The sequence below is a fragment of the Lissotriton helveticus genome, chromosome 2_1, assembly GCF_964261635.1.
Source record: "Lissotriton helveticus chromosome 2_1, aLisHel1.1, whole genome shotgun sequence".
Lineage (NCBI taxonomy): Eukaryota > Metazoa > Chordata > Amphibia > Caudata > Salamandridae > Lissotriton > Lissotriton helveticus.
In genome coordinates, this window is record NC_136059.1 from 1,908,175,355 (window position 1) to 1,908,200,899 (window position 25,545).

Here is a 25,545-nt window from a genome sequence, read left to right on the forward strand (position 1 = left end):
TAGCCTGATTGGAGAACAGATGATCATACCCAGAAGGTCCAGGTACCACAATAACTTTGCCCAATCTGGAGCCGCTAGGATGACTGGGTCAGAGTTAAAAACAAGTTACTTAACTATAGGCTGTGGTTCTCCAGTACTGATATCTTTTATTGAATCACATGCTTGAATCTTCCCCGTCGTCATGGTGGGAGTCCCACGGTAACAGTAATATAAGTCGTACTAATACATTAGCATTAAGAATCGCATAGAAAACTATAGACATTGTTAGCTAATTCACATTGTTTTAATACATCCAAACTTCGACCAATCAGAACAGAGACTCTGAAGCACTCATTCCCTGCATAGCCACCATACCTCACATTTTGAGCGCGAGTATAAATAAAGGAAAAAAAGGTATGAAAGTGGTGAGCCTTAAAGGGAAGGATGGAGGGTCGAATATGAATCTATTGAAGATATCAATACTGGAGAGTCACAGTGTACAGGTAAGTAACTTGTATTTTCTCCACTGTTGTATCTTTCATTGATTCAGATGCTTGACTAGTAAGCAGTATCCAGTGAATGTTGGAGGCGGGTAAAGCAACCCATCCCACCATGATAAAAAAATAATACAGCAAGATTTAAAACCATTAGCCTGAATTTAACACAAAGACCTAGAAATCACTGTTTGACAAAGCCAAAATAAAGTTAAAAGACAGAAACATCATAAACAATAATGTATATGGGCAGAATGAAAATTGGCATACCTTAGGAAAATAGGTGCCTTAACTCAGCCTAACTGCCACATCTGCCTTTCTCAGGGAATCCAAACAGCAGTGCTTCATGAGGGTGTGGCATTAACCCATGTTGCTACCTTGCAGAGGTCAGGAAATGACACTCACACAGACAAGGCTGAAGAAGCGGTGACTTTTCGAGTATGTGCCTTCACCTTCGTAGATAGTGGTCTTTCTGCCACGAGAGGGCAGACAACCAGTAAGCAATACTTACCTGCGACAGAGCTTGTCCTTTTCTTGGTGAGGCGAAATCAATTTAGGAGTTGGTCTAATTTTCTGAAGCTTTTGGTTCTCTTTGGGAACAACTTCAGACAGCATCTGAGGTGAAGAGAGTGCAAGGCCAGGCTCCAGGTGAAGATGGTTTACTGAAGAATGTTGGCAAAATGATGGTCTCATTCAAATGGAAAGATGTTGGCAATTTCGGAATGAATGTAGGGTTAGTTCGTATGATGACCCTATCATCAAGAAATTGCAAATATTGATCTTTAACTATGAAAGCTTGGATTTCACTTCTCCTTTTTGAAGAAGTGATAGCCAAAAGAAAAGCTACTCTCAAAGAGAAAAATTTAAAATCAGCCTTGTGAATCAGTCCGAAAGGATGTCTCATGAACTGCAATAGAAAATTGTGTTTAGCTGCCAAAGTACAGGAGGAGGCTTAATGTGGGCAAGCAGTAAGGCTTTATAAGAGGGTAGTGTTAAGCATTTGTTGTACATACTCAGACAAGAAATTATGTTACACACTCAAAGACTGAACTCAGACCAATTTGTTTGTATCAAAAATATTACTGAGTTATTCTGTTTCTAGTACCTAGCTAAGCCTGGTGCAGGTAAGTTAAATAGTACTTCGCAAAATCTTATGCAGTGATTTACAGTTGCATGCAGGTTCAAATGCAGTTGGTTGAAGTACAGGTAAGTCAACAGTTCGAAATTACTTTTCAGTTACTTTACAGATTACTCTGCACATTACTCTTTAGATTACTTTTCAAGTTACTTTTGCAAATGAGTGTGATTTGCTTAGATGTCACCCAGAGACATTTCCTAGAAAAGATGTAAGTAATTCACTTTTAGTACATTTGCAGTTTTTCAATGTTTCAAACAAACCAACTCCACAATATGAAGAATTTTCAAGGAAAGCCGTCAATGCAATCCTATAGAAGGAAATTAAGTTAACGGTTTGCAGGTAAGTACTTATTAGTGGTAGTTGGTATTCTGGGGTTAGAACCAGGGTTCCCCCCCAAGGTCAAAGATGCACTCTCAGAACACCCTCAGCGGCACTAGGGTGGCTGGGTGCAGAGAGCTAAAGCCCAATGTTATCCAAATGAGGATATGGGGTCTCAGTTTGGTGGCTGCTCACAAGCAGCACACAAGGTTGTGGGAGCAAAGGTCCTGGTGTTAGGCTAAGGGCAAAGGGGGATCTGAGTTCGCACCCAAAGTGCACCCGCAGCAGCTCAGAGGCGGCTGGGTGCCGGGTGCTGTTTTGGCATCTAGTGCCCTGTTGTTTTCAATGGGGATTCTCCGGATGCAACAAAGACTGCAGACTTAGGGACGAAGATCTTCTGGAGGTGACCACCAGTTGGAGGGGTAAGTTGAGATGCCAGGGGATGCTGAGACACCGTCGGTTGGGCTACCCACGGCGGTGGGAAGTCAGGTTCAGGGGTGTCTTTAGGCATCGAATTGAGATTCGAGGCAGGTCAGAGATCACCAGATCTCAGGCCATGATCGCCGGGGAGATTGCCTAGTGGTGTTGGGCCACTTAAACTCGGGCCGTGGGCATCGGGTGCAGTGTGATGGAGACTCGCAGATTTGGCCGGAGCCAGAGTCTGTTGGTGAGCAAATCTAGTGCTCACAGGAGATAAAGTCTTGGGTTTGGAAGGCAGGGCAGGTCCTTCGGGTTCTTGAGGGCTGTTGCATGCAGGACACACCTGGATTTCACTGGAGCAGGTTCATGGTGGGGACATACTGGTAAGGCTGGGGCCGAGTCAGTGGGTGTCCTCCTCTTCTTAGTTTCAGCATGGCCTCTTCGGTCCTTCTTCTCTTCTTCTGGTCGGTTCTTGTCTGAGGGGGCAAGGTTCAGGGTTTTGCCCTTAAATACTAGATTTAGGGGTGTTACAGGTAAGTAAAGGTTGAAACCAATGCATCCCTTACTTAGGGTGGTTACACCCCCTTATATGCCACCCACCAGTGGGAGGGGGGCATATGCCTCTCTTTGCTTGGCTGGATCCCCTCATCTGCAAGATAGCGGGGACTGAGAGTTGTGCTTCACCTCCCCTCCCCCACCTGAGGGGTGGGGTTGGCAAAGTTGAGCACACCTCCCTTCCGCACTTGTTTTTTTTTGTCGATTCTCCCACCCAAAGTGGGGGTTGGAACTGGTGGGGGCCAGAACTGGTGGGGGCCAGATGCTGGAAGCAGCAAATGGCTGGGGATGGCTTTCAAAGGTAGCAAGCCTTCTGAAGCTTCCCCTTCGTGGACCCTGCCTATCCTGAGGAAAGAGGCTTGGCACCTCATCCCAGGATGTGCATTGTTCCAGACCCCCGAGAGCAGCAGGCTCTCGACCCAGGGGTCCAGCAACATGTCTTATGGTGGCAGCTGGCAAGCAGCCACTCAGCCAGGACACTAGAGTTAGGTCGTTTTTCGGGGGGCATCTCTAAGATGCCTGGCATCAGTGTGGGTTTAATGTGCTGAGAAGTTTGATACCAAGCTCCCCAGTTTTCAGTAAAGGCATAATGGTGCTGTGGAGTTCGTAGTGACAAACACCCAGCACCATATACTCTCAATGACATTACTGCCCTTACAATGTTTAGGAATCACGTTAGACACTGTAGGGGTAGAGGGCTCATGCACCTGTACCCTCACCACTGTTCTAGTGCACCCAGCTAGAGGGGTGGCCGACTTATGCCAGGGGAGTGGGTTGTAGGCATGGCACACAGGGATGTGTGCCATGTCGACTCTTCACTTTGTTCTGCACCAAAACACGCAACTTGCAATGGCAGTGTGTGTGTGTAAAGATACAGGGCCTCTAAGGGTGGCACAATAAGTGCTGCAGCCCTTAGAGGCCTTCCCTGGCAACAGTGCCCTTGGTACCTATGGTACCATGTACAAGGGACTGACATGGAGCCAAAGAGTGCCAAATGAGTTTTGTATCAATGCAGTTTAGAGAAAGAACATAGGCACAGGGTACCTGGTTGGCAGGAACCCAGGGCACATTCAGTCAAAGTAAATCAACAGTTTGGCAAAAAGTGGGGGTAACCATGCAAAAAGAGGGCACTTTCTCACACGGCAGCTAGATGAACTTTAGTAGATGAGTGAGTCCTGATTTTCTTAGCTGCAACAGATAAGGGAAAACTACTGCTCTGGTGTGACAAGAGAGGATGACACGACAGAGAATTACACAATAAACCAAACCTCTTCCACTTTTCAGATTAACATTTGTTTATAGATGCCGCTAATGTAGATGCAGAATGAGTTTTTCGGAGAGTCAATTTGCACTCCTCAGAAAGACTCAGTGTAACAAATTGAGAGTCATGAGGAGCCAAGCTGGCAAATTAAGAGACCGAATATGTAGATTTACAATTTGCCCCTTGTTCATCAACAGAAGATCTGCTGCTGGCTTCAATGGGATATGCGGGTACTCTGATAGGGGAAGAAGTTCGGTGAACCAATACTGCCTTGGCCTCGCTGGAGCTAGGAGTATGAGATGGCAAGGCTTCTCTATCATTTTGTGTATGACCTTGGGAATGAGCAGGAATGGAGGGAACGCATAAGTGAATATTCCCGTCCATGCAAGGTGGAATGCTTTTCTCTAAGACCCCGGTTGAGGGTACCTGCTGTAGTAGAAGTTGCACTTCTTGTTTCGACGAGTGGCAAAGAGATCCAGGTTTGGAGAACGTCTTAACTGCAGCTGGTTGACCTCCCACTGGTGGCACTGCTTGTTTGTCCTACTTAGGATGTCCCCCCATTCATTCTATACTCCTGGGACATGTACTATTTTCAAGGAGATATTGTTGGCTATTAATCATTATTTACCAAAGTAAAGAGGGAGGCAGAGGTAGAGGCTAGGTTTATCCTCCTGACAGTTACATTGTAAGACAAAAATCAAGTATATCGAAGAAAACCTTCCCATAGGGAATTAGAAAGGATACAGCAAGAATTAGTTGCAATTTCTTGTCTAGAAAAAAGACTGGCCAACTAGTTAGGTATTGTTAGATTTTCTTTCCCTTTCCACTCCACATCACTGCACTACACAGTCTACAATAAAAAGTGCTCCTATGTAATTTGCAAGTCACAGCACGCCTCAATCCGTAGAGGATTGAGAGGACCCCAATGAAGAAGAATGCCACCTAGGGGTAAGCCTGGTGGGTGAGGGGTCAATAAAAAAAAGTATTTTTTCTAGACAAGGGATTACAACAAATTCTTGCTGTATCCTATCTAACTCCCTAAGGGCAGGCTATTAATCATTCCCATAACTGTTGCGCTTGTGCCGATAGAACCTGTGCTGTGACCATGTACCTTTCCAGTTTGGTGAGATAAAACGTGGTTGTTGTGTTGTCTGTTCTCACCAAAACTGACAAGTTGCGGGGCCTGGGAAGGAAAGGCTGAAGACCTAGGAAAACAGGCTTCAACTCTTTGAGGTTTATGTGTGACAAAGCCTCCTGACAGGTCCATTTCCTTTACCAGAAAGATTAGGTGAGATGACATCGGGGCCACATAATCGGCCCATTGGGGATGGTCCCCAGAACGGAATTGGATTTCCGCTTCTTAAGGCTGCTGAGCACCATCTCTGTCAGTGTAAGTATCCAGTATAGAAATGGGCGGCAAGACAGGTGTTTCACTTTGTAATCTGACAGGGCTCCTTGGAGTAGAGACACTTTCTGGAATGTCCACTCTTCTATGTGGTTGCTGAGTCGGGGCATTGACCTCAGGAAACCTCTTGTAATAATCATTGATCATCATGCACGAATCAGTGACCAATGAAAAAGGGATCGAAATAGAATATCCTTGCAAACGGTGTTGTTCCTCATCTGTTTCCTCTTAAGGGTAATGCTCTTAGAATTTGTCATACTCCTGAGCTGGTTGATGCCCTCTTTTACTGAAAGAAAATTTGCTCTCCAGATAAGTACGCTGGCCCCAGTCTGCATCTTTATTCTCAGTCTCTTGACATGTTACATTGAGCTGAGAAGGGCTATATGCTGGACCAAAAAGACATTCATCCCGATTCTTGCATCTCCAGCAGTAATACGGGGGGTAAAGGTGATATCTCTGAAATATCCTGTGGCATGGCTGATGCTATGCCCTTGCTTGTAATATAAAATTTTTCTTTCTCTACTGTTGACAGTGTTGTCAATGACGTAGCCCTGGATGGAATTCTCATTGACAGAAGGACATTGGGTGAAGTCGGAGGAGCCGACAGAGCTGCTGATGCAACCTGTACCGTCGGTGACAGTCTTGTCGATAATGACAATACAGTCATCTGAGTCTTCGACAACGATGAAGTGGTTGTCGTTCTGGTCGTCGATGGTGTAGAGGTCGCCGTCATCACAGGCAGAGACAGGGATACCTGAGACGATGCAGTGGTCAACGACGGAGTGATCTTTGTCGACGGATCCGTCGATGGAAGGATTTTCTTCCCAGCAGCTCCTTGAATGGAGTGGCAGGAGCAGATGGAGGTGAGGAGACAAATCTTAAATGAGTGGGAGAAGGTCGAGCCCGCTCCTTGCTTCTCGACGTCTCCACACTGGCCTCCCAACTATGGGATTTATACCTCTTCGAGTCTTTGTCAGATGAGGAGGAGCAGTTATTTTTCAGTTTTTTGAGGCGTAATTTGCACTCTCCTCACACTGAGACTCTGATTCAGATAGTGCCTTCTTTTTCTGGAGCCAAAGGAAGCAGCCTGGCTTCACGATCCTTGAAGGTCTTAGCTTTGGCAGTACTTGCACTCCTAAAGCTTGTGCAGAGATTAAAGGCAGTATAAACATTCATTGTGGGGGTCCTCCGAAAAGATCCTTTATTTCCCATAGAACTTACAAGGTCTGAAACGCCTCTTTTTGGAACCCTCCGACATTATGAAAATAGGAAATCCCACCACCAAACTGTACCTCAGATGTTTTGTGGAGATCAACTTGATAGCTGACATGTCAAAAGTTGAGCTGTGTAACACTGTGACTATGCAGAGCTCAGACTAAACTCCCTAGCACACGACATGCGGTAAGAAATCTGAGGTATGGTGCTTCTGAAGGGGATGAGTGCTTCAGGGTCTTGCTCTGATTGGTTGAAGTGTGGATATATTAAAACAACATGAACTAGCTAAAGAGGCCTATTGTTTTCAATGTGCATTCTAATGCTAATGCATGAGTTCTACTTATATTACTGTTATTGTGGAACTTCCACCATGATGACAGAGAAGATTCAAGCTTGTGAATCTATGAAAGATACAATACTGGAGAATTAGTGATCTTCTTCAGAACTCGGGGGAGCAGAGGTAGCAGTAGGAGGGAGTACAGGAGTCCCATGCTCCACTCTATTCAGAATTTGTCTTTGAGAAAAAACCTTCTTGGAAACTCCGGCGTTCAAAAGTTCTGAGATTGCACATGCTCTGTAGTTGCAAAAAGAAAAATCTAACCTGACCTAACCTGGCTTATCTATAGAAGCGTATTGGTGTATGTAAGAGAGAATGTGCATAGATACTCCCAGTGATGCTGTGAGAAACTTTATATCTAGGATGCGAGTAGGTTCCTGGAAACTTGCAGATTAATAACCATGAGATATCAGGGAAATAAAACAATCTTAGCTATTCTGGTGATTGAATGTGACAGAGATTAGGAATATATAAAACCGTGCCAAAGCGTTTTTAATTATTATTGTTTTTTTACAATAGATTGGATTATTAATTTGAAAAGATTCTACACACCTAGTAAATGTATGGGTAGGAGAGCGCACATTGGTGGGAGCAGCAAAGCTGAACCAGATCTCCTTGATCGTGAGTTTCATGCTGCTCGAATCAGGAGGAGGAGGGACCAGCGGCAGGTCCTTCTTCAGATCATCAGATTCAACGCCTTCGTCCTACAATAAAGCATATATAAAATAACACAAAACAGTATTTTACCTAGTTTGATACAAAATCATCAGTACCTGCACTATGAAGAAATATAAATGGACAATTTTTGGGAAGAAAACTTGAAGGAGATGTATTTAGTGAGTAAAATTGAGCACTGAATCACAATGGGGAGAGGGGTTGGCCTAACGGCTAAGGCGCTCGACCTCGGAAACTTGGTTCGAGTCTCGGTAACGACGCCAAAACCCCTCTGCGATTCTGGGCAAATCACTTAATCTCCCCGTGCCTAAAATGAAAGTGTGTCCTCATGTAACGTAACTGGTGCTATGTAAAGCGCTCTGATAACTGATTCGGTTCGGTTCAAGTTCGCGCTATATAAAACTCTGCAAACAAAAAAAAATGTGAAGTTCTAAGTATAAATTGGTGTATGCAACCAAAAAGTAATGTCTAGTATGGACGTTTGATTACGGGGATCCAATTTCACAAATTGACTATAATCCTCCAACGGTAAATGTCTGTGGCGTATCCCGATATTGAGTGTTCAGAATACACTCCTACATTTTGCAAACATCACATTTTATTCTGGAAGCATGGAGGTAAGTTTCTAATTTCAACAGGCTGCATGGGGCCAATTACAGGAAGGTAGGATGGCAATTGTTAATTCTATTTGGCTTCTTGCAACTTAAATGTGTTGTCTCTTAACCAACCGGATTGCTAATGCTTTAAATGTATTAATGATTTAGATTGTGCTAGTTTTAGAAAGTATATGTTTTGCCACTTAAAAACTTTCACTTATAAAATCTGCAAGTTTTCAATTAAAAAGTCTGCTTTCAAGGTCGATTATTGCATGCGATGATACACCCCAAATCCATATGATTTTAAGGAAACACCACCATCTCCAAGAACTCTTTTGCCCATTCTTTAACTGTAATACGTATACTTTTGTTTCAAATAAAGGTACGTTTTGATCTAAAAAATATTAAATCTGGGTATTATGACAACTGATAAAACATAATTACTCAAACAAAAATAAATCATTCAAATATCAAGGTGCACAAAGGAACAATTGCTAAGTGCAGCTAGGTTTAGTAAGTATTCTCATGCTACTTACCTGCTCATCAGTAACTGAGTTTCCATTTATGTCTGATGAAGCACTTACTCCATCACCAGGAATGTTATCATCAGACACATCTGTGCTATAACCACTGCCAGTGGGAGAATCTGAAGAAATGTTGGACTTAAACAATGCATCTTTCTCATTTGTGTCTGATTTTCCCATGACTCCAAAAGCGCTATACAGCATAGCACCAGACTGCCTTCCTCCTAGGTAAAATAAGAAAAAGAAAAGAAAAATCTATAATTACTTATATGACCATACACCAAGGAAAGCAATTTATGTGTAGAACATATACATTATGAAATATGGAGAAATAATGGACAACCTAAGGCTGTATGCTCTATAAACAAAGATATAAAGCTATGGAAGGAACATGAGTAGGTGATGCACAGCACAAAAGAGAAAATCATTCTGGAGGTTTCAATCCTTTCAGTTAGACAAGAAAGAGAAAAAGACCGCAGTCAGTGGTTTACTTTCCCCCTTTACCATGTAAAATAATCACAAAAAACTTAATGGAAAACAGTGTGGAACACAGTCTGTTAAAGGAAGATAAGAACAGGTGGCTAATATCCTAAGACCATAGGTGCTGGTCACCATACTGCTGAAGAGCCCCTCTGAAGATGCCAAATGCCAAAAGCAGAATATCCTTATACCATTTCCAAGTAACACTGTCAAGGTCTGATTAACAGGTCATCATGATAGGATAATACCATCACTGCAATTACTGGGTAAATTATCCTATCATTAGCTTTCAGCTCTAAAATTGGTATTTCTGCAGAAATCAATGTCTGAGCCCGGATATCCACAGGCTACTCCAACATTCTTCCACAACTAAAATTTGCCAGATTTTCATTGCCATATTATATCTATGGAAAGAGCTTAAGGTGCAGTTGTAATGCACAATTCGTAATTACAAAAGAAACTTGTAATGATGGGCTAAGTAGGTCTCTAATACTTATTTAGAAGGAAAGTTGTATGTGTTTAGAACATATAGAAGCTCATACAATATCCGGAATGTTTAGCACCTGGCAATGTCACATCAAGCAGTATACTTAAAAGGATTGGCCTTTCCTATGCCTAAAAGAGAGATTATAACAGTCTTTTCCATCTGCAATGTTAACCCACTTATAAATATATACTTAGCATATTTGTCAATTCAACGGAACCACTACAGGAGGAATATATTCATAACATCATTCTGCTGGTAAACGAAACATGTTTCGACATAGTGTACAATCAACAGCATCTTATCTTCCTGACAAATGATGGGCAGTGCATTTTATGCCCATATTCTTGGTTACCTCAAATGCAAAAAACTTTTTGTATGCCTTCTTGTTGTGTTAGCACCTTACAGGAACACACCAAACGTACACATTTTCTTTCACATCCAGACTGAGTCTTACGTATGCATTAGAGGTTATGTAAATAATCACACTGCCCACTTGCAAGTAAGAAATGTTTCTCTCCGATAGGAGCAGTATTGGTATTTTAACCGTGAATTTAAATATCAAGCTGCTCATGTGTAAATGTCTGCACTGTTTGTCTGAAACCTCGGCTAAAAATTGTTTATATGTTGCTAACATAGTATCATTTACACTGTAAACAGATGTATTCCTAAGGATAACCATGACCATCTAAGGGGGAGGATCACTTACAAGGTAAATGTTTACCTGGTATAAACCAGAAACCCTAGCTAGCTCCAAGGTGTACTGCAGAATATTCTATTATCCGTTAAATACAATTTAGAACGCCCGCTGTTATGCTGACCTGTCTGAGGCATATCATCTTAATTCCTCAAAAGTCATAGAAGCCACTGGTAGCCTCGTTAGAAAGACCATGAAAGGCAAACACATTTTTTCCCTATTTTTTTCAAGTACAGGATTTCCCACAGCCATAAGGACTGTTTCTAGCATCAGTAGATCAAGGGTAAAAATGGCTCCTTTACGACCCTTTTGATCCTGGGAGCCAGAAAGTCACCTTTGCCTTTAAAGTATTGCAGCTAAATAGGTATTGAACCTAGATTAGTTAACCATAAAAGTTTGCCTCTAAAAATAAATTGCCAGATGATAGGTGTTATGTCTTCCATTTATGTATCAATTTCTACATGATGAACTTGCATTTCGAATTAAGAGCAAAATCTGTATGATATATGTAGGAAATTAGGTTACTGGTTGGGGGGTGGGGGTAAAACCTTACTCAAGCAGCAATCACAACTCCAGTCTGGGTGAAGTCAGCCTCTCTGAACATGCCCAATGTCGCGAGCAAAATAATTTAATACCATTTTCATTTCAAGATGCAGTTCCCAACAAGGGTCTGATTAACAGGTCCTTGTGATATGATAATACCACCCCTGCAATTACCGGGTAGATTATCCTGGCACTATCATGAGCTTTCAGCCATAGAATTGGTATGTCTGCAGAAATCAATGTCTGAGCACGGATAGCCACAGGCTATTCCAACATTCTTCAACAAAGAAAATCTGCCAGATTTTGACTGGTGTACTACATCTATGGAAAGTGCTTAAGGTGAAGGTTTAATCCATATCTTGTAACTACCAAGAAACTTGAACTGATGGGCTAAGTATGTCTCTAATACTTATTTAACACTTCATAAAAGACTCCCTTTCAGATCTTGTTTGCAGCTTTAACATGGTTTAAAATTAAGGACCTAGGTTACAAACATACTTAGGCACCTAAGTGCAATTTAGGAGTGCAAACAGCAGCATTTACTAGGACAAAATCCAGTTCCCCCGTCTCAGAAATGGTAATAGTATGATTTTGTCTTGGTGCTGCAGGCTTTCTCACAGAGATTCCATCCGAGATCAATGGAGGACTTGCAAATTGCAAACCCATATTTGTTTTCCTCTTCCACATGTGTAGACATACACTTGCGAAATTCTCAAAGTATAAATGGTTATACAAGTTAGAACCATGAAAATCTATGTTAGGTGCAGATTCCAAGGAGTTCCTGGGAAAGTTTTTGTGAATTCAAACAAATTTACAAACTTATACGTGAATACCTTCCATAATTAAAACACAAAGATTTCGTGACTCAGACGCACAGACTTCACCCCTATAATGTGCCCTAGCTTGACCATGTCTAAAAGTATCACATGAAGTGGGAATTCACTGCAATGTGCAAGCCCCACATTCCTAAAAACACACACACGTGTCATATCACTATTAGTCTGCGAGTGCTCTAGGTTCTCTCTCGCTACTCAATCCTATGGTACCAGTGTCAACAAAGACCGATAAAGAGAAGTACAGAATTAAAGCAAGATTATTCATTGAGTGCTGAAGACTGCCAACTGCTAAACAAGCCTTAGACAACACCTGCCGCCAAGAACACAATACCAATTCTACATTTAATGAAACTGAAGACAAGATGACCCACTGCCTGTTTAAGTGCTACCTGTGAGCATATAAACCTACCTCCTGTTGTACTTAAAGCACACATAATGACAACATATTTGGCTGCACCAGACTAACAAAGCAAACCATGAAGACAAATAAAGGTTTAAGTTACTGACATGATGTTTTAACCAGAAGTTACTGTAGGAAAGGCCCGGAAAGGCCCCTCAATGAAACTAGAGGAACAGGTTGAAAATACTTTACTGAAATGCACTGTGTTTGAATACTTCAGAGGGAAAGAAAATAGTAAAAAGAATATTGAAGCCATATTTAGAAAAAAAGCTTGCAGCGTGACAGGAAAAGTTACTTACCTTCCATGACAATAATTCTGGTGGGTACTGTATGGATCTGCAGATTCGTCACCTCTTAAATGTCCTCCATGAGCCAGATTTTTTTTTTTTGTCAAAGGTATTTTTATTGAGTATTTTTTGAACAGAGGAAAAAGAAAACATGCGACAGTCACGCACTACTTCCCACGCAGGGGGCATATATTCAGAGAGACGGCTGAGATGTCATAAGTTCAAAGAAGTATATATTTGAAAGGCAAAGGTTCAAAGAAGTGCATGCAGCCATATCTAAGGAGGCACAATTCAAAGGGAAGTAAGTGCGACACAGGCCAAAGGCGAGATCAGTCCATAAAGAGTCAGGGCCAGGAGCCAGAGTAGGTGCCATTGCATATTTAAAATGATGAAAGAGGCCAGCCCAGTCTCATGTGTGTCCATCTCATCGCCTCCTCCATGTGTCGGGCGTCACAAGAACTTGATCTTAACTACCCATATCCCACCCCCTCCCCACTTCCCCCAGTGGTCGAGTACTTCTCACACTTGAAATAGATGAAGGGCTCGCACCGTGGGAGGGCAGACCGCGGATGGTAAGCCGGCAGAGAGAAAGCGAACCAGAGGTCCCCAACGGAATGTAAAGTTCCGAAAATCGTTAAGGAAGATATCAGTCATACGCTCCATGCACAACAACTTCCACAATCTTGCATGCTAAAGGGAAATCAGTGGGGCCCCCCTGGTCTTCCAGGCCGCTGCTATGGTCAGTTTGGCCACGCCAACACAAAGCCAAAGGATATTTTTGTCAGCTCTGGTTTGGTGTTCCAATGCAGGATCCCGAAGGCCTAGTAAAATATGAGCCATAGAGTCCGCAATTGGGTAGCCCAGAATCTCCTTTATGTGGGACAGAATTTCTTCCCAATAGGGACGTATGACAGGGCAATCCCACCATATGTGCCCGAAATCTCCCAGAAGGCCACCGCCCCTCCAGCACCGATCTGAGGAGCCCGGGAAAATCCGGCTCAGTTTAGCTGGGTATAAATACCAGTCCAGCATAGTTTTAAGATGGGCCTCCCGAAGCTCCAGGGAGTGGTTGTGTTTAGCTATATCATGCCACAGATGGGACCATTCTTCGTCTGAGATACTTCTATCAAGGAGATCTTCCCAAAGGGCCATGTAGCGCGGTCTAGGGGAAACGGTCGTGGACAGCAAAAGGCCACATGGGAAGGAAATGGTGCCCCGCATGGTGGTCGTCTTAGTGAGGAAGGTCTCAAATGGGGTAAGCGGCCTGGTGGCCGCGTCTCTGACCGAAGTGGACAACGCCCAATGAAGTAACTGGATATGGTGGAACCGCTCTGGCCGCCGAACCCCGTAGTCTCGCATACAGTTATCAAAAGTAAGCGGGGTGTAGCCATGGAATAAGTGCGCGAGAGCTAGGCAGCCCCCCTCCTGCCAGGCATCAAAGGGACCCTCACGCTCAGCAGGGGGAAAAGCAGGATTAAAGTGTATAGGCGTAAAGGGGGACGGGAATGATGTCCATCGCTCATCACCAGAGACCGAGTCCCACACCTTCAAAGTAGTGCTGGTGGGAGTACTAATGTATGCGTTCAGGGACCTATCGCCTTTGGGCTTCCATATCAAGTCCCAGATCGTTCTCCCCGTGATACTTCTGTCCATGTGCAACCAATGCTTTTTGGAAGTGGGCTGAGACCACTCCACTAACACCCGCAATTGTGCCGCTTTGTAGTATAAATGCAAGTCGAGAAGGCCCACCCCACCCTCCTTCCTCGGAGAATGTTAAAGGAAAAACGAGCACAACCCCCCTGCCAGATGAAGCGAAGCATCAATGTTTTGACACGGTGGAAGAAGTCCCTCTCAAGAGGTATAGGAACTTAGGGAGAAGGGTCATTTTGAGAGCGTGGATTCTGCCCAACCAAGAGATAAATAGTGGCCGCCAGCGTGCTAGGTCACTCCGCATCTTCTCCACTAGTGGACGAAAATTGGCAGAGTATAGTTTCCCAATCGAGGGGGTCAGGTGTATCCCCAGGTACAATAGGGACGAGCGGGACCACGGCAAGGGCGCGAGCGACCGAACGTGATCCACCGCGGCTGCGGAAAGTGTGAGATTAAGAATATAGGATTTATCGTGGTTGATTTTAAAGCCCGCCACATCCTCAAAGCGCAGCAGGGCGGACTGGACGTGGGGGAGGGAGCGAGCGGGTCCGAAAGGGAAAGCAGGACGTCGTCGGCGAACAGGATGATCTTGTGTTGTTCCCCAGAGAAAGACAGTCCCTGAATATCCTCGTTCTCTCTCACCGCGAGGGCCAGAGGTTCGATACTCAGGGCAAAAAGGAGGGGTGAAAGGGGGCAGCCCTGTCTAGTACCTCGCGAATGCGGAAAAAACGCAGAAAGATGCTCGTTAATCACCACTCTGGATTGGGGAGCACTGTAATTCGCCCTGAGCATCGTCAAAAACGCGTCCGAGAAGCCAAACACCGTCAAGGTCCGAAACAGAAAGCCCCAGTCCACTCGGTCAAAGGCCTTCTCGGCGTCAAGGCCCACCAGAACGTCAGGATCCTGAATTTGTTGGCTTTATCGATGAGGTGGATTATCCTTCTGGTGTTATCGTGAGTTTGGCGCCCTTTAATGAACCCAGACTGATCCGGGTGGATGAGGGCCGGCATCAGGTCCTGTAGCCTGGTAGCGAGAATGGAGGAGTATAACTTGGCATCCACATTAAGTAAGGCGATTGGTCTATATGCAGAGCATTTGGAGGGGTCCTTCCCTGGCTTGGGGATGACCGATATAATAGCCTCCGCCATGGAGCCCGAGGTCATGCCAGTCTCCGCCATGGTGTTAAAGAGTTGCACCAAAAAATCAACCACCTCAGAGGCAAAGGTCTGGTAAAAAAGAGCCATGAAGCCATCTGCTCCGGGGGCCTTATGGGGCTTCAGTGCCTTGATGGCAGACATGACCTCTTCCCTCGTGAAGGGAGCAGTGAGCAGCTCATTCCATTCCTCAGAGACTCGAGGGAGGGGGAGCCTAGCCAGATAATCACTCTGCTTCTCGGGGTCAAGGGCATCGCCCGAGTACAATGCAGCGTAGAAATTGCCGAAGAGGTTCGCTTTGGCCTCGTCACTGTGTACCAAGGACCCTGCCACATCGCAGATCCCTCCGATGTATTCTCTCTCTCTCTTGTCCCGAAGTTGTCGGGCCAGGTGCCAACCCACCTTGTTCCCCTGAGAGTAGGAAAGGCGACACAATTTAAGTAGGGAAAATTCCGCTCTATTATTGTAATGAGCTCTTAGCTTACTCCGGACAGCCGTCAGCGGCCTAAGTGTCTGTCTGGAGGGCTTTTGTTTGTGCGCCAACTCAAGAGCGGAGAGTTCCCTTTCTAGCTCCTCCCGCTCCGTCTGTCTCAATTTGTTAAGGGAGGCATTGAGTGCTAAACAACTGCCTCGTATCGTTGCTTTGAAGGCGTCCCACCGAATAAAGATAGAGGTATCATTCTCGCGGTTATGGTCAAAATAATCACGAATATTCTTTTGCAGCGCCTTACAGGATGGATCATCCCGGACCAAAGAGGCTGGAAAGTACCACTTGCGTCGGACATTGCCGCCCGCTGCCCAGTGTAAGCAAAGTGTAAGCAAACTATGGTCCGAGACAGATAAGGGGAATATTCTGGCATCGCGCAGGGACCCCCGAAGGGATTGACTAAGGAAAATGTGGTCCAAGCGGGAATAAGAATGATGTACGTGGGAGAAGAAGGTAAAGTCCCTAGCCTGGGGGTGAAGAAAGCGCCAGCCGTCCACAAGACCCAAGTCTCCCAATTGCTGTTGCGTCTCGACAGAGAAGAGGCCCGTATCGGATCTCTGGTGTTGAGAGCTGTCCAGTTCCCTATTCCACACTAGGTTAAAATCCCCCATCACGACCAGGGTCCCTTCAACAAAGTCCTCAACCCTCTGCAGCAGATCTTGAATGACGCATTTTGGCTTACATTGGGGGTATACAGTACCAAAAAAGTGCTTAGCTTGCCGAGGAGCATACCTTTAACCATAAGCCAACGACCCTCCTTGTCGTTACTCACACCCCAGGGCTGGAAGTGAAGGGTTGAGCGGAAGAGAAGGGCCACCCCTCTGTGTTTCGTGGGGGCTGAGGATCGGTATATAATGGGAAATTGTTTATGCTTAAAGCGGGTTTCATCCCTAGGCGCCAAGTGGGTCTCCTGGAGGCTCACCACATCTAATTGGTGGTCAAGGATATATTTCCACACCTTTTGGTGTTTCTGAGGGGAGTTCAAACCCTTCACATTCCAGGTACCTAAGGTGAGAGGCATAATAGATGGTGAACCCCCCCTCGCTCCGCGCACACAGTCAATTTAGCAGGTCTCCCCTGTTCCAACCAAGCCCAATGTCCCTGCATACGCCCCCCACCACAAGTGTAAGCAGTGTATAGAGGCCCTGGACCACATCCGCATCTCATCCAGCAATGCCCAGACCCTCCCCCCCCCCGCCCCCCACCCCCCACCCCCAAGCCTCCAAGTACAGTATATCGAACCTCTTCCAACCACCACAGGGTCCGAATACAAGGCATTCTGCTACCACCACTACCCACCCCCCCAGGCCCCCCTCTCTCACTAGTCACCCTTCCCCTCCCAACCCTTAGAAAGGAAACAAGTTCAAGAAAAAAACATACAACAAAAACACTGCAAGACCCCAAAAGGGGGATCCCCCAACAATGACCGCAAGGGTCTGGGCGGTAGGCCAGGAAGTGTCCACCCATAACACAGTTCTGGGGAGACGCACCAGGGAGTTCAGAGATCAAACGTAGTACCTGATGGGAACGTGTCCCTCCGGCGTCTGCGTAGCTCCCTCCTGAGGCATCATGCCTCCGATGAGCTGTCCGTTCGGGTCGCCTCAGTCACTAGCGCAACCGAGGCAACCGCTGTCCCTCTCTCATGCAGGCGAGCCGACAGATCCGGCCCCTCCACTGCAGCAGGCCTGCCCACTCTCCTCCAGGCCGGGAAGCGCGAGCGATGTCTCGCCGGGGAACCCCCCCCTTCGGGGGGCGCAGAGGTGTCACCCAGGCCAAGAAGCTCTCAGGCCGCCGAAAGTGATCTGATCTGAACGAGCCTGTTCTGCCATCGAAAAATGAGGCGGAAGGGATGACACCATGAATAGGCCACATTCCGCTCCCACAAGAATGCAGTCACGGGACGAAAGTCTCTCCGTTTCTGCAGAGTCGAGGCAGCCAGATCTTGAACAAGCTGAGGGCGGTGACCCCGAAATTGCAGGGGGTTAATTCCTCGTGCTTTCCTCAGTATGCGCTCCTTCAGCTGGAAGTCATGGACACAAACTAATATATCAGGGGGTGGCGCTCTCTGGCCCTGTGGTAGGCCCACCCGGTGGACCCTATCCAAACGAATTTCCTTGAGGTCATCGTCCGCCAAGATCTGTAGGAAGAGAGCTTCCACATAGCCTTGCAAGTCTCCCCCCTCCCCACCTTCCCAGGGCACCGCACGTATCCTAATGTTGCTCCGGCGTGATCTATTTTCTAGGTCCTCGGCATGGGCCTGCAGGTCCAAATTCTGCTCCGATAGCCGAAGTACCTCCTGTTGAAGCTGGTGCACGTCCTCCGCGAGCCCCAAGTCGTGCTCCTCAAGTGTCGCCACTCTCTCACCGATGCCGTCCACATCTCTCCTCACCTCTTGTAAGTCCGAGGCCAGCTGAGAGCGGAGCTCCGAGATGTCATCCTTAATGGCCGTAAAAAGTTCGACCATGAAGGCCTTGGTGGTGGGCGCATCATCATCTCCATGTGGGGGCGATTTGCTGGTTCCAGGGGACGGGGCTTGCGATGGGCCTTTCGAAGCGCCATCTTTGCCCGGCTTGTCTTTACGTGGTCTGGTCGTCATAGCTCTAGGCCAGAAGTCATCCAAATTAGTGAAGGCAGTCCGAAGTCTTTCCGCACAACTGATTCCAAGAGTGCGGGGCCAGTGAGCGCAGACAAGCTGTCGTGACGATGCTCGTATCTTCTGCAGATCCGCAGTGGGGACTTTGTGGTAGGTACCCTCAGTGGCGTGCTCTTTACCAGGGTCCAGAGTCCATAGCACCCTCGGTCGCTGTCACCGGGAGGTCCGAGAGAACAAAGTCGGTAGGTGGAAGACACTGGTCGTCGTTGACCCCCACTGCAAGCCCCGCTGATAGCAACTACGTCGTAATCCCTCGGAGAGTTCCCCAGCGAGGCTCCAGGCCGGCCTCAGCCGCCTCCGCTGTCGCCCCTCCTCCGTGCAGCCAGCGGCAGGGCCAGGAGTGCTGACACAGTTAGGACCAGAGGTCAAGGCCACCGATCCCGGCGCCGCCAGGTAGGAAGGCTCCTGTGGGGTTCCCCGCCAGCCCAGCGAGCTCCGCTGCACCTCCTCTGAATGGGCCCGGTGGCACACGTGGTCGGGTCCCCTCCGAACCAAGCAGGGACCCCAGGCAGCTCCCGATGCTTTCCCCACTACAGGACCAAGGCGGCCGAACCCGCCGCACTCACGGTCGGACCTGGGGGCGCTGAGGGCCCGCAAGGCACAGTAGGTCCTCCAGTCCGACAAGACCCAAAAGCAGCGGCCTCAGGTAGCGGCTCCGGCCTCTGGAAGCGGCCGATCCCCGGGCACCTCTCCACGACCAAGTCCCCGCGGCCCCAGGACACGCCGAGGCTGGGTCTGCTTCGCGGCCAGGGGATCCAAGCGTATCAGGCGCAGTCTCCGGCAGAGCGTTCACGGCGCCGCAGCCCACCTGGATCCAGGGGCAGAGCCGGTAGACAGGCCCAGGCAACAGCGGCCGCCGGAAGGAGCCTCCTTCCGCTCCTCCGCAAGTCGCTCGTTTGTCCGTCCCGGGAGGTCGGAATGCCTCTCCCCTCGCCCCCGCCAAACCACAGGCCCCGGCAGGCGTAGAGTCGACTGTGAATTCGGCCTAAGGAGACAGCTTTACAACGCTAGGTAAGTCGTGGCGCCGGAGGGACACAGAGGCACGTCTCACTTCGTCGCCATCTTGGCCACGCCCCCCAGATTTGTTTTTTAAACTCACCTGCACAAACAGGTGGTGCCAACATCTGTGACTCAAATCCAAGATCCTGCCTAAGTCACCACATAATAGGAGACACTACTGACGTACTTGCATGTGCCACCAAGTGTGAGGAACCATCTACATAGAAGAGGCGGCAATAGCCAAAAGGAGTATGACTTTCACACTCCGAACACGGCTCCCTCCCGCAACATAGGATTCATAGTCTGTATGTCCGCAAGTCGCTGGGGAGGCAGGAAGGCAATGAGAGAGATGGTGTCCAGTTCAGAACCAATAAAAAGTAGAATGCTGAGTAGGTAGAAGATGAGATGTGGGGTGGTTAACTGACAGCTCCAGATCACGTCAGGTGATCACAGTCTGACAATGGTACAACAACGGCTGCCTTCAGAAGACAACCATTTAGGTATAGAAACATGAAAATCACTGACTTGCATAGATGCTCCACTGCCACCACAGTGACCTTTGTGAAGCACAAGTGGGCTGATGTTAATCCAAACAGGAAGACCACAATTTGATAGTGGGTGGAGCATGCTACATAATTAAAGTATTTTTTTAGGACTGCAGGATTGATATATCACATTATGCTTACTCCATGTCAACGGACACCATACGGTCCTCTAGTTAAACAGCAAAAGGACCTGTGCCCTGTGCAGAGTATTGAACTTGGCCTTACGATAGAAGTAGTTAAGAATACAACGATCTAGTATGGGATGAAGATCCCCTAGCTTTCTGCGAAACATGAACGTAATGGGAGTAACACCGGTACACAATCTGGTTTTCTGAACCAATTCTATGACCCCTTGCTCAACAGAGTCAGAACCTCATTGCACAGAAAAGTGAGCTGAGGTGACAGAAGAAACCTAGTCAATGGGAAAAGACAACTCTCAGAAGGGAAGGGCATAGCGTCATTCCACAACCCTTTGGACATAATGCCAGTTTGCCGAGCAAAAGAACACCTCCCAGACTATAAGCCAGTCTAGGGTGACCTACAGTAGCAGGGGCCAGGGAGGGGAAAAGAACGGTTACTGCTGTCCTCAATAAACTTTGCAGCTGCTACATCACTTGTAATTGTAGAAATTAACCCTCAATGGGCCACTGTACAGGCTGGTGCTGTCAAAAAGGCAGGTCCCAGGAGTACACACTTAACTTGCATGAAACTTGTGAGCAGGGGAAGCCAGCGCCAAGGAGCCGGCTGTGGCTTGACCCTATTGAAAGTGCTCTAGGGCTGAATAAGCCTTCTCGCTGAAAAGGGGAGCTCCTATAAAAAGGGCACGACCATACGTTTTTGCATGAGCATTGTTAAAGAACCCAGTGGAGTCATCATGCATGATGAGAGATGGCAACTGAGGAACCCATGGACTGTGTCACCGAGTCCACCATATCTAGGACAGAACATAGGATTTTTTTGGTGACTACATCATGTAGCACTTCATGAAAAATGGCTACAAAGGTGGTTGGGAAGGTTTGTAATCACCAACTATGCCATCTCCCACAGAGACTGGAAGTAACAAGCCAGATGACATGCTGCATTAGTGGATTAAACGAACAAGCTGCCCAAAGAGAAGACCTTTCCCCTACGTTCAATCTGTTTAGACCCTTCAACAGTAGGAAGAAACTTTAATGTGACAGGCTTCTGTTTACAAGAGGAAAAGGCCTGCACAAAACAACTCACTGGAGAAGGGCGAGCGATCAAAAAATTCTGGTCACCCGGACCAGACTATGTTGACAGGCAACCTGACATTTTATCTGAATAGCAGAAGCTGGATTGCTCCATTTGACCGAAATGGGGTCCTTCAACGCTTCACTAAATGGAAACAAAGGCTTCAAAGAAAAGGAAACAGGCATTAGAATTATCATTAGGAGATATGCGTTGTTCTCCATCACAGAAAATCTAGAACTTCAGCAGTCCTGCGCAAAACAGCTGCAAACAAGACCCCCTTATCAGTAGAAGGGCCCAAAGAACACTCCACATCCACTTCAGACGAAGTATCCAGCTACAGGCATACTGCAGGGTCATATATTCACCCACAATCATACCAACAGAAGAGAGAGAATTGACAACCTCACCGCTGTCATCATGGTAAACAACTAAAGTATTCATCTTGAGTCTGTAGAGGGATTCTTTAGTCGCCAACTGCTGCAGCTGATGGAAATGGCATTTGTGTTTTGAAAATTTGGCATTGTCTGCATTAGATTTAAAATCAGCGGCTGGTGTGTTGTGGACAGGTCCGACCATTGATACCGGTGGCAGAGCAACCAGCAACGTGTTCAGTGACAGAAGTGCTGCCGTTGCAAGAATGGTGTCACGAGGATGTAGTACAGGGTCAACTGGGGCCAGGGACAAAACCATTGGCAAAAACCCATTGGAAAGCTCCTTGGGGACAGAAGGCACACCTGAAAGAACTTGAATGAAGCAGAAGATGGCCAGCACAGACTGGATGGGAGCTGCAATCTGAAGGGAATCCAGGTGCTGGAAACTCTGGAAAAGGAGCAAGACACACTGTGCCCAGAGCAAAGTCCCTAGAAAAATGCCTCATCCCCAATATACGCTTTGAGGACAATGCTGAGGCCAAAGTTGGGGAAAGATTCTGCCGACATAAAGGCCTCTACGAATAAGAAGCAATGTCGAGAATGCCGCTTGGGGTGCTTAATGTGGGATGACTTGTCTTTGTACTTGGAAGCAGCAGGAGCCGAAGACCTACTTGTCACAGGCAAGCTGGAGAGAGATGTGCAGCAGGATCTGGAGCACGACCTGAGATGGAAAGGAGTCTGGCAATCCTTGCAGGCATGCTTTGCCTCAAGGTCTTCAGTGGTCTTGGTGAACATGAGCCTACATTTCCCAGACAACATAACCTGGAGTCATGTTTGGGTACCAAGCATCAGAGGACTGTGTGAGTCTGGAAGTGATATCTGTTTTTTGGCAAGAACAATACAGTTTAATATTTGGTGGAGATGTACAGACAACACCCTGTAAACCAAATATTTTCAACGAATATGTTCAGAAAAGAACAACTTCCAATCGGCGATGATGGGGATGTGGAATAAAAGGAACAAACATAAGTATGCTGGGATGGAGCAATATATGGGTCTGTGGTGTTACAGATCCCGGAGCTCAGTCAGAGCCGTGGCACTACTTTTTTTAAATGGGAGAGCTATTTCCACTTTTACAATCCAGCCTTGAACACACGGAGGTGATTCAAGAGGCAAGCTAAGTAGAAATAAAGTGTATTGTGGTTTTAATTTCTATTAGGTCACTAATATCTCTAGCTCTCTGGTTTGCCTGATTTCAGACTTCTGAAAGCATACAAGGGACACATTACAGAAACGGTGTGGCTGGTTGCTGTAACTCACTGTCTACTAGTGATGGCAACTTTGACGCATCAAAATGTTTATAGCAATGCACTCTACTTTTTTATTAAAGAGAAGTTTTATTTTCTCACTGCATGTTCTTTTTTGCCATGGGAAGCTATCTCCCATTTATGTATATCTTCTACCTTAACTTCTATTACAAAAGCTTGCCAATACAACACGCCTTGCTAGTCCAACCTTGTAAATCTACTATTCACACACGTTACAGCAAAATTGAGCTCTAGTCTGTGCATGTAGTGGAGGGCCTAAATTATAGTTCTTTTCAAAGTAATTGTCGTCAGATTAATAGGTGGTTTTAAAATTGGCTGTAAGAACATCGTTTTTCAGTGGAAAACCCAATTGTCATTTTAAAAATCTGTATTCGACCAAAAGACCTAATACGCCCTAAAAGTGAGCACCTTACATTACTGTGGATCAGCAGGGTACCAGAAACAACTGGTGAACAGTTTTGTGACTCACAATTCTTCCAGTTGATCACCTACTGCATAAAGCTTGCTCAACAAATATAGGGCAGACCAACATTGTTTTGAGGGATATTAGTTTGAAACAGTTTTCTTCTGCGTAACATATAACTAGCCACATCACAAGTCTTCTTAAAAGAGATACCTGTGAGCAAGAGTCCATTGAAGTTTAATGAATTACAAGCAAAATATACAAAAGGCATGGATCTTTTTGAAAATTGCAATAACACTGATGAACAAGCATCCGAAGACAGAAGCCTCTAAACAAAGGAATGAATAAGAATTCCAGTGTTATATTAACTATTGCGTTGTTCAAGGATAAAAACGTATTCTGCTTTAAAGCTTTCACAGTCCTCACAATAAATCAAGGCATCAACCCACCACATACTCATACCAAACAGACCAGTCTCACAGGAAATGTCATGTAATCCACAGGAATATATTTGGTGGAAATGTGGATTTCAACAGAACCACGCCCCGCCCTCAACTTTATGGTCCTCCCCTTGGGAACATTATTTCCCTAGGAGAAATCCCTACTTTGGCACCTCCATCAATTTCTCTTGCTACCCAGAAATCTCACTTAAAACTGCCACACTGGTGAATTCCCATTACCACAAAGATCAGAATTCTTGGGTGTTGACTGCATTTTCCATGGCTATTTTCCTAAAACTACCTAGTACTTCAAACAGTATGACCCACCAACAAAATATCCAGAGGTCTAAGGTGCATCTTTAGACAAAACATGTCTGCAGATCCTGATTCTGTTTTTGTTATTCTCAAGTCACTTTTCTGAGCATTGAAGTTCAACTTAGGGGTGCAAAACTTTGTGAATCAGGACTTATGTAACTATTCATGAATTCATCATTCATCTCTGAAAATGCAATAATCAACAAAGTACTATTTATCAGACATATTTATAGCATTGAACTTAAGATACATTAACTTTTCTTTTTTTTAAAGCGAAACTATCTAAAGGTTTTACCTTTTACTGTGAGATTTTCGATTCCACATTCAAACATAATCCATCCCCATTTTTCCTGGCTGGGACCAATCTTTGTTGAATCTGTTACAGCTGGTTGCTCAGTTTCATCAACAAACGTGAACTCATCAAGTTCTTCCAGAGTGAAGAGAACCTTTGATTTTTCAAATGGGATGGTAGTGATTGCGCAAGTTCCGGCATCTGAAAAACAACATTTATTAATAGAGACCCTGTTGATTAATACGAAATTCCAGCTACAGTTAACATGAATTTTGTTTGAAATCTCTTATATTACATTTCAATCAACAGTAGCATAGAAGGTTTACAATGTTAATAAAAGCGTCAAGCAAGGAGACTACCAGAGAATCAGTCTGTGTCGCGACAACAATGGTCATCAATCCGCTGGAGAAGATGCTAAGCAGTGTCCAGGATTGCACATTAACAGGTAGTGACATTATCTAAATACAGAGAGTTAGACCAATAAAGATATAGCGACAATTAATATCATACATTTTCCTCCTTGTTGAACCGTTCTGCAAGTGGTAGAAAACAAGCCCATATAACCATTACAATGAAATAAGTGGAAGAACAAGGAAACAAAAGAGGAAAGTGGGGAGAGTCCCAGGCGAGGTGAGGGGTGAGAAAGAGCGATGCTCATGCTGCTGTGCTTAGAGTTATATCTAGCCTATGGCTCTAGGAAATGAACTGTCTCGTATAGACGCGAGGGCAGGAAGAAGAAAGGGACATTAGTGAGGGGTCCTCCCCTCTTGAAAGCAAAGCATCTTCAAACAACTGAAGGAGTCAATGCACACGTGGTTCCTAATGTATTTTCAACATTATGCAGCCAGTGCCTAACTTGATAGTACTGAAAGTGTGCCCTAAGCGGAAGGTGGTAGCCCTGCCTACATTGGTCAAATGTTTTAATGGTCTCTCCCACAAAGAGGTCTGCCACCGTACGGCACTCTATTGCTACCCAGTCTTGAAACGAGTTTGGTTGGAAGGCCGTAGGGAACTCAGGGTTACGTGCCAGAGGGGTGTTGGGGGAGGGGAAT

General features: G+C 46.0%; 1 protein-coding gene across 15 annotated transcripts in view; it reads right to left on the minus strand.

Annotated features, from left to right (window-relative positions):
• BLTP1 (bridge-like lipid transfer protein family member 1) overlaps positions 1-25,545 on the minus strand; it is a 2,102,388-nt gene that overhangs the window by 1,472,686 nt on the left and 604,157 nt on the right. For all 15 annotated transcript variants that reach the window (XM_078676841.1, XM_078676840.1, XM_078676839.1 and 12 more), the window contains 3 exons: positions 24,497-24,694; positions 8,930-9,141; positions 7,675-7,826 (listed from right to left, as the gene is read on the minus strand). In XM_078676841.1, the coding sequence (XP_078532967.1) occupies positions 7,675-7,826; positions 8,930-9,141; positions 24,497-24,694 (562 nt within the window). The remainder of the gene's footprint in view (positions 1-7,674; positions 7,827-8,929; positions 9,142-24,496; positions 24,695-25,545) is intronic.